This window comes from Chaetodon auriga, chromosome 3 (genome assembly GCF_051107435.1).
Source record: "Chaetodon auriga isolate fChaAug3 chromosome 3, fChaAug3.hap1, whole genome shotgun sequence".
Lineage (NCBI taxonomy): Eukaryota > Metazoa > Chordata > Actinopteri > Chaetodontiformes > Chaetodontidae > Chaetodon > Chaetodon auriga.
This window is the reverse complement of record NC_135076.1, coordinates 12,418,814-12,431,519: the sequence shown is the minus strand read 5'-3', so window position 1 is coordinate 12,431,519 and position 12,706 is coordinate 12,418,814. Positions and strand designations below refer to the sequence as shown.

The window sequence follows — 12,706 nt, the reverse complement described above, 5'->3', positions numbered from 1 at the left end:
CTTCAGGGTGTGAGGGTGGGCTGTGCAACAATGTGCAATGACTGTTATTGATCCTATTGAATCAGATTAACCCCCGAACCGTAAAGAATGTGCAGTAATAGAACAAACTACAATCACCAGATATCTGAAGGTTCATTCATTCATTCACCAAAAGGTTTGAAAACATTTGCACGAGCATCCTTCTGTTGCGTACTGCAATGATCCTGTGTTGTAAAGACGGAGCAACAACTTCTTTTAACTAATACATTTTAATAGAAAAAAGATAAACAACCAAAAATGAACAAATACAAAAGCTTACAGCGTATTTACAGCACTCAAGTACTTCTTCAGTCATTTTTAACATAAAACAGCACAGGTTAGCTGGTACTCACTAAATGATAACTGTAATCAATAACCCAGGGCTGATACATCAGTACTGAACCTAATTTTGTCTTCAGGAAGGAAAAACATGTCGTCCCTGCTATCACACTGATTCCCGTTGTTTTATTTCACACAGTGCACATGACACACAGACAGTGGTGGATATAGTCAGTATGTTGTGTGAGCTATAAAATAAAGTGATATATTCTATTAACTACTTCAAATAGGTAGCAGCAGAGACTTTACACGTCTGCTGAGGGTATTTATATGGTCAAGTATTACAGAATTAGTCAGGTTTGAAAGTCAAGCAATGACTCCATAAGAACTGCACTATAAACAGAGCGTCAGTGACGAGGTGCAATGTGAAAACACAAGTGCATTTACAAAGCAATGCTCAACAGACTAAGACATCAATGCACTTAAGTGTAACTAAGTAACGTGTTCTTCATTAGAAGTGAATGCTTTATAACATAGATGAGGTACTCATCTCAGGCCTCTTGACGTGGGCCCTATATAACAAGAGCGTTTCTATAGTGCAATTTAGGCTGAAGGTACAGCCTGGCATGAGTATCATATTAATCATCATCGTTCAGTGGACAATAACCTGGCATTGTAAGTAGTTCTTCTATAGAAAGGTCTCATTCAGAAATAGTTTGAGGCCGTTAAAGCCACTGGTCAAATAAACTGAAATGCATTTTAGCTAACATTATTCAGAACTGAAATACCAATGAGCAAATGAAAACACTGTTAATTTGGGCTCCTATTGCTTTGAGGGGACCAGCAGTTCTCTTCTTCAGTCCAGCAGGCAGCAACAACAGCAGGCTGACATTAAGTCTCTGAGAACAAGTGCAGGCCTCCTGACCATGATGTGAAGAAACTGGACTGAGGAAAGTGGTGCAGAGGGGTCAGAGGTCATCTTTTGACCTTTGCATCCTCCTTGATCTTCCAAATCATTAGCTCCATGCAGGCGGATGCATCTTCACTTGAGTCGTGGCCTTCCACTGCAAACACATGAGCAAGTGACAGAAATCATTTTTACCTGGATGCTGCAAACAACAGCTGAAACCCAGACTCACACTCAGGCTTCAGATGACACAGTGAGCATTAGTGACATCTGCTGGTGACACGGATGTACTGCAGCCAAACGTATTGGACTGCACCACATTAATATCACTGGCAGGGCATGAGAAATAGATATATATATAATATATATATATAAAGACTATTAAAACACTGAATATGATATTGACCCTACAAATAAAGTTGACTTTGACAGTCATTCTGTTCAAGATGATGTTAACTTGGCAGGTCTGATTCTGTGGGCTGTGTGTCAATGAAATGTGACAGAAAAATAAACATTAACTGACTTTGACTGATCAAGATGAGACAAGACTGAATTTATCCCACGCTGGGGAAATAAAATTCTGTCAACCTTTAGCTGTTTGTTGTTTGTATGGAAGTTGGTTACAAATGGAGATAGTGTGTTTATGTTCTTGGGCATAAATGTGCTCAGGATACAGAGGAGAGGGTCTGTTTGTGGAACTGGGGCCATATTAAAGTGACAGGGGATTATGTTTGTGTAATGGGGATGAAATCCTGTAAAGATGCTGTTTTATCTCAAAAAAAAGAAAGAAAGAATTAAAAAAAATACATTTTTACATCACATAACATCAGTTTAAAATGCTGTCACTACTCTCCTACAGCAACACAAATGCAAATAAACGGGTGAGCATTAATGACACGTTGCTATGGAACAGCACATACTGCATGTTTGGACAAACTAATACGTCAACACAAAAATGATGAATTATAAGTCTTATCATAAAGGAACAATACAGCTGCTGCTGTTCTGTGGGATTTTCTCACCATTGTCCTGGATGATGCGTTTAAGGTGGTCGGCCATCAGGTTCTTCAAGGCACGTTTGTAGGGCAAGCCGAGGCGGTGGGGGAACACAATGGCTGTGTCTACAACTGAACTGTGGATGAGCTGATGGAGAGACGGACGGACAGACAGACAGACAAAGAGAGAGAGAACACTAAACCAAGGATTTTTTCAGTGTCTCAGCCTGGACCGAGGCCAAGGAACAGACAGATTCATCCTTCAAAATAAGAATCTTTTGGAGTTGCAGTACCTCCTGATTGTAATCAAACATCACTGTTTAGAGCAGAGCTACATTTCACAATGAGTTACTTCACTGCTCTGCTTGACTGTGTGGAACATTTTCAGCCTCTACCACAGAAATACTCCGACACCTGTGAACACTTCCTCAAATGCACTGAGTTTCAGTTTTCAGTGTTTACCACAAAGGTTACTGAATGACTGTTTAATGAAGCACTGACTTTCAACCATTTTGGCTGATTTAACAAAGAGGGACAGTAACCGTTTTGGAGGAAAACCTTGAAGATGAATGAAGAGCCTCAGTACCTTCAGAGCCAGCAGGTCGCTCTCCAGACTGTGTCCTATGAGGATGGATTCAGCACTGAACATACTGAGCAGCACAGCCTGGACATCTCTCAGACTGATGGTGGCGCTCTCCAAGTCCTCCTCCGTCACACCTGAAAATCTGTGAGATACATACACTGCTTTTAAAATGCTGCTACTGTTTCAAAGACTGACAATCACTACAGTCACACTCATAAACGGACACGACAGACACGGGGTTGAATTGCAGGAGGAAAGCTCACCGCGTGTTGTAATCAACCACTTTGCTTTCAGGTTTGACAAATGTGTCGTAGATGACCTTCATCTCAGAGTCGATGACAGTAACCCTGGTCAGTTCCAGGCCCTGCTTTGTGTAACACTGATTCACAGGAGAGAAAATAATAACAAGTTCATCTGACTTTGATAAAAAAAAAAAAAAATATGACAAAACTGCACAACTATTCAGAGATTTTGACATGTTTGTGACATGTGAGAAACACGCTGTCTTCACTTACAGACTATTTCTTTTATCAGCTTCTGAATTTTTGAGACATTACCGAACGTGTTTTGTGTGGTCACAGCGACCTTTGACAACCAAAAGCTTATCAGTTCATCCTTGAGTCCAGGTGGATGTTTGTGCCAGATGTAATGAAATTCCCCAGAGGCATTCCTGAGATACTGTGTTCATGAGAGCGGGACACACAGACAACCTGAAAACAGAAAACCTCCGGCTACAGCTTGTCGTAGGTGTGGAGGCATAACAAACCTCTGTCTGACTCACCATCTCACAGTCCAAAGCAAACACCCCTGCGTTACCGTCAGGCGGCAGAGCTTTACTGAACGTTGCGACGTAGCCATCTACTGACTCTTTACGGCCGTCCTGGACATGTTGCTGTGGGAACATGAAATATTCCATGAAATATGAGAGGGCAGAAAATGACTTGAACGTAAGTTAGTTTTCCTGTAAGTTATCATGAGTGAGTGAAAGTTTGCCTTCATACTGAAGGCTCAGGAACATTCAATAAAAATACACACACAGTAACACAAGTTACACAACACATTGTGATTTTGTAAAACATGCTGTAAACCTATCCCACATAAAAACACACATCCTTAAAGGGGACACGCAGAGGGAAGAAATACAAAGGAGAAGATGGAATGGCCGCTGGCTTGAAAAGGATGATACCTTGGCAACCTGGCAGCCTGGCGTGCCCACAGCCGCGGCGCAGCAGCTGTAGTTGGTCTCCCAGCCTCCAGCGACTGACGGAGCGGACGGCAGAAGACGAGTCGGACAGAGAGAGGAACAAGAAAGTGGATAAAAGAAGGCAGATGGAGGGAGAGGGAGTTAGATTCGGCAGTGTGAATTACAAAACGCAAAAGACAAAAATGTGCATTCATAATATTGATGCTTATTAAGGAACAACCGTACCTTTATGTCTGCGCAGTCGCCCCCAGTGAAAGCTACACTCCTCTTTCCGCACACAGTTGCCGTTGACGTTGATCTTATACTCTGCTCCACATCGACAGCATATCTTGCTAAATGCTGGAAAGACATGACAGAGTTTCAGCTGAAAGTCAAAGAACTGCTGGACCACATATACCATGTTAATACCATATAAGATGTACTGCTGCCATTAGAGATGGGTGAGAGAGCTGTGGGGTCACTCACGGTCTGCGGTGGCCTTTTTCTCTGGGAGGTTGAATATGATGGCTTTACCCACAGCCTCCGGGTTTGCTCTCGGGTATCCGTGCTCCTGGAGCTGCTCCTCTGTCATCAGGTACGTCTTCAGCTTCCTGTACAGCGTGGCTCCTACAGAGAGACAGAGCAACACGTGAAGCAAATGCTGCGTTTGAACAATGATGTCATGAAATCTACACGGAGAATGTGAAGAAACACAAATCGAAGACAGAAGCAGATTTTTACTTTTGTTTTTTTACTCAAACAAGTTGATGTATGTTGCAAGAAATGCAACTTTTTTTTGGTTCATTGGTTCATTGTGTGTGAAAAATGCCACCAGATTTTCCTTGAGGCCAAAGTGACATCTTCATATTCCCTTTCTTTGTCTGACCAACAACCCAAAACCAAAAGATTCAGTTTACCGTCATCTGAAAGGAGAAAAAACAACTAATCTTCACACTGAAGAACCATGAAAAATTATTATGAAAAGAAAACTGCTGCTTCATTTTCAGCTGGCTGAACGACTCAGTGAATCTACTAATTGTTCAAGCTGTAATTTTCAGTGAACAATCATATGAAAATGTGAATTGACTTTGAAAAAGCTGCTGTCAGTGAGCAAGTCTTTGATATTTCAATTAATTTCCTATTAATCACACAAATCAACAGCTCTTTCAGAAATACGACAGTCCTGTAAACACACTCGCTCTGACATCATGTCATGGGGCAGGGGGTTCGCTGTGAACAGCACCTGGAGGTTGTCACAAGGGTATCTGAACAGCTCCACTGTGACTGTAAACTGATTCAACACATCACAGAGCAGAGAAATGGTCACACATTTCTACTCGACACAAAGGCTCTTTCAGTTTTCTATTTCCCTCTCTTGGCTTTTTGATTTTATCAGAGGTACAATCTGCATTTTTTTCATTGCCAGGGATGTGATCAGGTGACCGAAAAAAAACAGGAGATAACAAAACAGAATGATATGAAAAGCATAACTCAAGGGATGATGCTGAGACCAATTCTGAAAACAGAGGACTGAAAACACTGACAGCATGATACTTCTGCTCATCTTCACTGCAGTCCTCTGAGGGAGTTGGCTGAGTACAGAAAGTAAGAAAAACAAAACCTGTCCCTTACCAATGAGTTTCTCCTCCTGCTGTTTGCCCATCCTGTTGACAGTGAAGCTGGTTGTAGCAGCGAGACGACCCCCGAGAACCTCTTCGTGGGACTGGGCCCTCCTGTTAGTAACTAAACCAGGGTCCTCTGCAAAAAACACAGGCCAACACACAGAGGTTACCATATTTGATGCACTCATTAGTTTTCTGTGTCTGTGTGATTTGTACTCATGTACTTGAACTAAAGCAATACGTACACATTGACTAAATTCCAAAAGAGTTAGGACATGATACGAAAAGTAAATAAGAACAGAATGCAAACGAACTGTGTTTACTGACAACAGTTATTCAGAGTTCCTGAGTCCATGCAGTAATATCCTTTAATACAATCCTCTCTCCATCCTCGCTTGTGATCGACTGAGCCTTTCCAGGATGCCCCTTTCATACCCGATCATGATACTATCACCTGTTACCAATGAACCTGTTTACCTGTGGAATGTTCCAAACAGGTATTTTTGTAGCATTCCACAACTTTCCCAGTCTTTAGCTGCTCCTGTCCCAACTTGTTGCTGCATCAAATTCAGAATACGTTTATATTTACAACTAGGTATTAAGGTATTAAGCGCATTTTTGGGTGAAATGGAAGTTATCATGATGTTGACATGTATGATTCCAGTGAATGATTTCCAGTGAGAAACATGCTGTCTTCACTTGCAGACTGTTTTTCCAGAGGAGGACAGAGGACTGACAGAGAGCTCCATCACATGGTGCAACAACAATCACCTGAAGCTCAATATGAGCAGAACCAATGAGCTTGTGGTCGACTACAATGCTTCAAATATGGATGGACAGCACAGAAGATCTACACAATCAGCACAGTTTAAAGGTGGACAAACAAGATCAGTGTCACCAACTCAGTATCTGACCAAATATGAAACATGGTCACAGTCTGCCCTTAACAATAAATTTGGGTATATGTTGAAAAGGATTAGCGAGTTATCACATTCTGTTTTATCTATGTTTGACACAGTGTCCCGACTGTTGTGGAATCGGGGTTGTTTACTGCAGAGGCTGAGGTGACATACTGGTGACAGGCGATGGACAGGAGCTGCTCTTGCTGCGGAGCTTCTTCAGGGTGTTAACAGCCACATTGAGGTAGATGTTCTTACTGTTACTGCGCTCATACACCAGCTTCTCCTCGTCAAGGGCCTGAAACAGTAAAACCTCTGTCACTGTCAAAAACCACAACTTGTTCAACTGAAGCACTTCTTGAATGTCCTCTGTGTTCAGGACGGGGTGGGATCACAGCCTGGTTTGGGTGTGATTCATACCATCTGGAAAGCAACGTCCTCTGATGGGCAAAATTTGACACATTCATCTATGAATGTGTTGAGGTAGCGCTGGCGGATGTTGGTGGGAACTTTGGCTCCAAACTCAGAGGGGATGACAGGGCGCTTCATTGAACTACTCTGAAAAAGTCAGAACGGAAAGAGAGCGCAAACAGTAAGTCACATCCTGCAGATTAAGCAAAAACAAGCAATGAGAAAACGAAGCAGCAGTGGTTTTTCTGGTCTGTGGCTACCTTCATGGAGGGTGTGTGTGCCACCCTCTTCTGCATGACAGTGGACACAGTCTTGGACAAAATGCCAGCAGTGGTTTGGGCCTTGACAGCCTGATGGGTCTGGCTGGAGGACAACACTCGGCTGGATACTGGTTTCACATCTGCCGGACCTAATCAGACACACACACACACAGTTCATCTGACTTTCTCCTTAAGCAGGAAAAATAGCTTCATTTCTTTCAATCAGAGAAGAGTTTGAGAACATTACATCTACTTCAAGTTGTTATGACGTTAACATATTAAAAGCGATAAGAGCAAAGCAGTGATACACTTATGCAACAATGGAAACAAAAGCTGAGTCCTGTTACAGCAGTGGAGGCACTCGTACTGGTTTTGGAGGATGTTATCTGTGGGTTGGGACGGTGCGCTATTCTCTTCCTCTCTCCTGAAAAGCTGGGGCTGGAGTTCTGTGAGGCAGCCTTGATTGAAGCAGAAAGCTGAGCAGCTTGCTGTTGTGCCATCTGCATACGTTGGTAGCAGACCTCCTGGGCTGTGAGTCTCTTGTACGGCCGCACCGCAGACTTAGAGGGTGCATCATTCTGGTAAAAATAGAAGCACGTTTCATTAAAAAGTGACTGCTTTGTGTTGATGAATAATGCTGAAATCAAGTTAGTCTTTGGCTACCTGCACTAGAAATGAAGGCGGTGACTGCAGATGTATCTGTTCAGTACGTAATTGTACACATGTAACAGCATGTAGAGTAGAAGCTACCTCCCTGTGGAATAGCTGACTCTGCGAATCAGCTAATGCAAGAAGCTTGTGACACAACGTGAAGTATTGTGTGAAGTATCTAAATGGTAGCACTTGTAGCCGTGGTAACCCCCACACACAAGTTGTACTCTTTTTCTGTTTTGTCAACACCTATGACATGCATAAAATGATGTATCTGTATCACGTGATAAAGTTTTGTAACACAGGTAGAGATGCTGTGTGCTCACCCCACACTGACTGACTTAAACTTACCTTACGGAGCATTGTGGGATGGAGAAATACAAAAAAATCAAGGTAACACACTTACATTTGTTTTGGCAACAAAATGGGAGACTCTCTTCTTCTGACCAGGGAAGAGGGTAGTTAAAGCGCTCTCTGTGCTTCTCTCCTCTGAATCCCTGGAAGGCTGAGAGGGCACAACATCGAATGTTCATTAGATCCCACCAGTGGGTCATTTGCAAAATATGGCTGAAGAAAAATAATAATAAAAAACTGTATGTGGTACAGTAAATGAAATGGTGGAAAAGAAGTATCGATACCTGTTTGGCTTGCCTTCCCTTGTCTTCCCTCTTCACGTCTTTGGATTCATTGAAGATCCGCAAACACTCCTCCATGGGATCTGAGTCAAAGTCCAGATCATCCTGGAAACTGGAGAAGTCGATTCCAACCTCGTCGACCTCGTCCTGACCCGCCCCGCTGCCCTCCACGCCGCAGTCGCCCTCGTCGTCGGAGGAAGACGGAGTCAGCTCTGACGCCTTCCTCTTGTTCAGACGTCCCCTCTTTAAGGCATCAGCAGATTTCCTCACCAGCACTTCTTCGGGTTCCTCGTCGTCACTGTCCACTTCCATCGGTTCGGCCTCCTCTGGGCTCTCGTCTCCAAACAGATCAGCGTGGCTAAGACTCAGACTTCGTCGTTTCTCCTCAAGTCTTTTCCCGTTTGATGAGCTGATGTTTTGCTTCACCTTATCTTTACTGTTTGCAGAGCTGCCTTTACTGTTACTACTACTGACGCTGCTAGAACTGCTTTTACTCATTTTCTTTACATCCTTCTCTTTTTTACTGCTATCAAGTTTACCATTTTTGTGTTGGCGGTCCTTATACTTGCTGAGTTCTTTTTCCTTGTCTGATATCTTGTGTTTCTTACTTTCCCTGACACCATTTTCTGCACCTTTATCTCGTTTGCTTGAGTCCGTTTTTACTTTTTCCACAGCTTTGATCTTACCATCGCTTCTCTTTTCGTCTCTGTCTTCCCTGTGAACTTTATCAGACGTCTTAACTTTCACTGTGTTTTTCCTATCATCTCTTTTTCCATGACTTTTGTTCTTCTTTGCAAAGTCCTGGTTCAAGTTCTTTATTGACCCTTTCTCCTTACTGCTGCTGCTGCTACTACCAGCTATCTTGTTAACGTCCTTTTCAAGTTTATGCACTTTCTCATGTTTGCCACTTTTCTTGTGACTAGTTTGACTGGCCACCTTCTTTTTCTCGGGGCTGTCCTTTAGTTTAACATCTTTCTGGAAGTCTGAGCCCCTTGTCAAGTCCTCTTTATTCCTCTGTGTCAGTGCATTTGGCATACTTTCAGTTCTCTCTTCTCTATCCTTCCCCACAGCATCCCAAAGTGAGCCACTGTTGCCTTTTCTCTGAAGGAGATTACTAAGGGAGGTGGGTCGATACTCTGTCCCAGAGCTCTCCTCATCAGACTCAGAGAAAGTGTACTTTTTTGAGTCCACACTCTGCTGCCGTGATGTTTTCACAGCTACAACACACTCCTCATCTGACACATCTGATCCTGTTCGTCTGTGTGTCTTCCTCCCCTCTGTCTTAACAGCTTGTCCGCCCTTGTCCCTCTTGCTTTTCACTGTGATGCCTGCCGAGTAGTTGGACAGCGGATCATACTCCATATCTGTGGATGGTCTTGAATTGTCCACAGTGTATTTACACTTGGAGGAGGATGCACCGTTGGAGTACTTTGGACTGGGGGGAGGAGAGGGGATTTGGTGTGTTTGTGTCCGAGGTGGAAGCTTTCTCACTGAAGTCGGAACATATTCCATGGAGTTACTATTGTTCCGCTGGTTGTCTGAATCCAAGGTATACTTGCTGCAGCCAGGGGTGGGATTATAACCTCCTGATGTCATCTGATAACTCCCAGGGTCATAGGCCATGTGTGAAGGTGGTGTTTTGCTTTTAACAGCATCAGATGAAGATAAACTGTTACTCCCGCTGGGATCATATGGTTCGTCCCCAATCCGCGAGAGCTTCCTCTTCTCCCTCTCCACCTCGCTGCGGACCTCCTCGATGGCCCTGTTGACCAACTCCAGGGCACCACTGAGGTCTCCTGAGGCAGTCGGCTTCCCATTCTGCTCCTCCTGGGGTCTCACAACTTCTGGCTTGAAGGGATCATAACCTTGTTCTGCAAGAATGTAAGACAGTCAGTCTTAAGAGCATCCATCAATAAAATGATTAAAAGTTCACTGCCTAGCTTATAAGAAGCTTTCAGCTGGGGATGCACTAATCAGGTCTGCTACGACTTTATTAAGCAGAGCAAACATCGGCCATCATGTCAACGATCCACATTACAAAGTTTCTTTGTCACTGGGATCGTAACATTCAGTGTGCCAGCTTTAGGCTACATTCATTCAGTGACAGAAGACCACTCACTCAATTTTAGTGCCACAGCAATCCCTGGAAAACAACACTGCATTATCCAAACAGTGCAGTGAGGTGACTGCTGTGCAGATTAGAAATGTGGGGAACTGAGAGAATCTGTGACTCCTTGAGTTTTCATATCAGAGAAAAGGTTGGATCAGCGCAGACATACTTTGCACCACATCTCAAGGACTTCCTCACAGGATGTTTTCTGGTGTATATGGGATATATGAGACTTAAATATATTGGATAAACATCTAAAAACACAGACAAAAATAAAGGCAACTATAATATGTTCAGGTGTCAATGTGATAAGAAGGTAACAAGTTGTGAAAGTTGGGGTAACAAAAACATCCAACACAACAAGGGGAGTATTATTCTTCAAGGGGAATATACTCAGCAGGAAAAAACAACTACTGCACTCTGAGTCTCACTTCCTATCTTCCTTCTGCAATACTGTCTTAATAGATACACACTTGCTGCAACAAGTGCCTGATTCAATTACCTCCAGTGTAATTGTGTGGCCGTTCACTTTTTCAACTGCAGTATCTGCTTCGTTATTTTTGTTTTTTATGCCTTGTTTTGTATACAGCAGATGTTCATATTCTATGATGGATTCAATTGACCCCAATACCTGTTCTTCTGCTACTTTGACACTTCAGTTTCCCTGTCTGGGCTCAAACGGTCTTTTACTTCCTTGTTATAGCTCGGTTTACACAGAGCATGAGCAGACAGAAGTGGAAAGGTGCATCAGCTGTGGGTGTTTGGAAGTTACAGCGCAGCTAAAGGGTAACGTTCACTGCGCTGGTTGTTGGTTTCGTTAGCCCGTTTCGACACATTATAACCAATGAGGTCCGGTCCACACACGTCCTCGCTAGCTACTCTGTGAGTTCAGCATTTAATGAAACAATACTCAGCACCTTTCTGTGCGGAGTGAAGGTCTCTTTGCTTGTTAACATCTGCTGGTGCTCCGTAGGACGGGCGTCTCTGCTGGCTGTGCCTGAAGTGACAGTACGGTCTGTTGCACCCATTTTTGCTGCCTTTGCCCTCGCTGTATTCCGTGTAAAACGGGCAGTCAATCCCTCGGAAGAAGCCGGTGGATCTTAGCATTATCTCCAGATACTCCTCTCATGCCCGCATGAACACGCTCATCTGGTTTTCCGCGTAGGTTTTGTCGTACTGCGAAAGCTTGTAGGGACGATGGAACAATAACAGCGTCCCTACGGCGCCATGTTGGATTGGTCGGAGAATGAAATCTCACGTGAATTCGATTCACACGTGTCGCGCTCCGTGACGTCAGTACGCGGTGGACGTTTAAACCGTCAAGCCAATGGTCGAGCCCTCAAACCTCCCAACATTTAGCAAAAAACAAACAAACAAAACCCTCAATGGTTCTACTTGCAAGTCAAAAAATGCTCTTAACGTGATGCAGGTATTTTAAAGTCACAATAGAAGCGTTCCCGGAGCTTTACGTGTCTTTTCCCACCCTTTATATCGGTCTTTCCCTCACTGGCTCTCCGCAAAGGTTAACTAGAGGCCGGTGTGTTTGCTCCTCATGGTGGAGCCGCTCTTTGAAAGCCGCTCTGCAAAGTAAATGAGACAAGTGTTTCAATATTTTATTTCACAGGTATCCAGTGATGGGTTGTCTTGAAGTCCTCTGGTCAGATGACCTGGAAAGGAACTTTATCTGTATTCTACAAGCAATATATTGACAATTTAAAAAGAATAGACATTTTGCAAAATGTGCTTGCCATTGCAAAGTTCATGTTTGGCTTCGTAAATGGAACTAAAGATGACTGCAAATACATTTCCCAGATGTAATGTTTTCCACTGCTCTTAAGTGTCACAATTAATTGTGAAATCACGTTTACCTGAGCACAGATGAAGTTAACACATCTTGTGCACCTAGAAACTCAAAACACATTCGCTAGAATTCTGAGAAGCTAACTTGAAATATGCTAATCTCTAAAATAATATTTACTTAAGGTAAATCCAAAGAAAAAAAATATTTAAAAAAAAACTCTTATTTTTGTGTCTGCTGAAGAAAAATTACCTAATTTACTTTGCTTATTTCTGTTTTCTTCAACCAACCAGTGACTTCATTTCTTTGTTCCTGGTTATGAAAATCTCAGATGTCCTGACTGAGCTGTAAAAAA

The 12,706-nt window shown here is 43.1% G+C and overlaps 1 protein-coding gene across 1 annotated transcript; it reads right to left on the bottom strand.

Annotated features, from left to right (window-relative positions):
* Positions 1-235: 235 nt before the first annotated feature.
* rexo1 (REX1, RNA exonuclease 1 homolog) lies at positions 236-11,797 on the bottom strand. Its single transcript, XM_076726797.1, has 16 exons — positions 11,471-11,797; positions 8,447-10,314; positions 8,215-8,313; positions 7,525-7,735; positions 7,158-7,306; positions 6,907-7,044; positions 6,661-6,784; positions 5,598-5,723; positions 4,452-4,592; positions 4,212-4,325; positions 3,969-4,042; positions 3,564-3,674; positions 3,046-3,161; positions 2,786-2,924; positions 2,227-2,347; positions 236-1,361 (listed from the first exon to the last, which is right to left on the bottom strand). Exons 1-16 carry the CDS (start codon positions 11,658-11,660, stop codon positions 1,273-1,275), a joined length of 3,810 nt encoding a protein of 1,269 aa, XP_076582912.1. The 5' UTR covers positions 11,661-11,797; the 3' UTR covers positions 236-1,272.
* Positions 11,798-12,706: the final 909 nt, after the last annotated feature.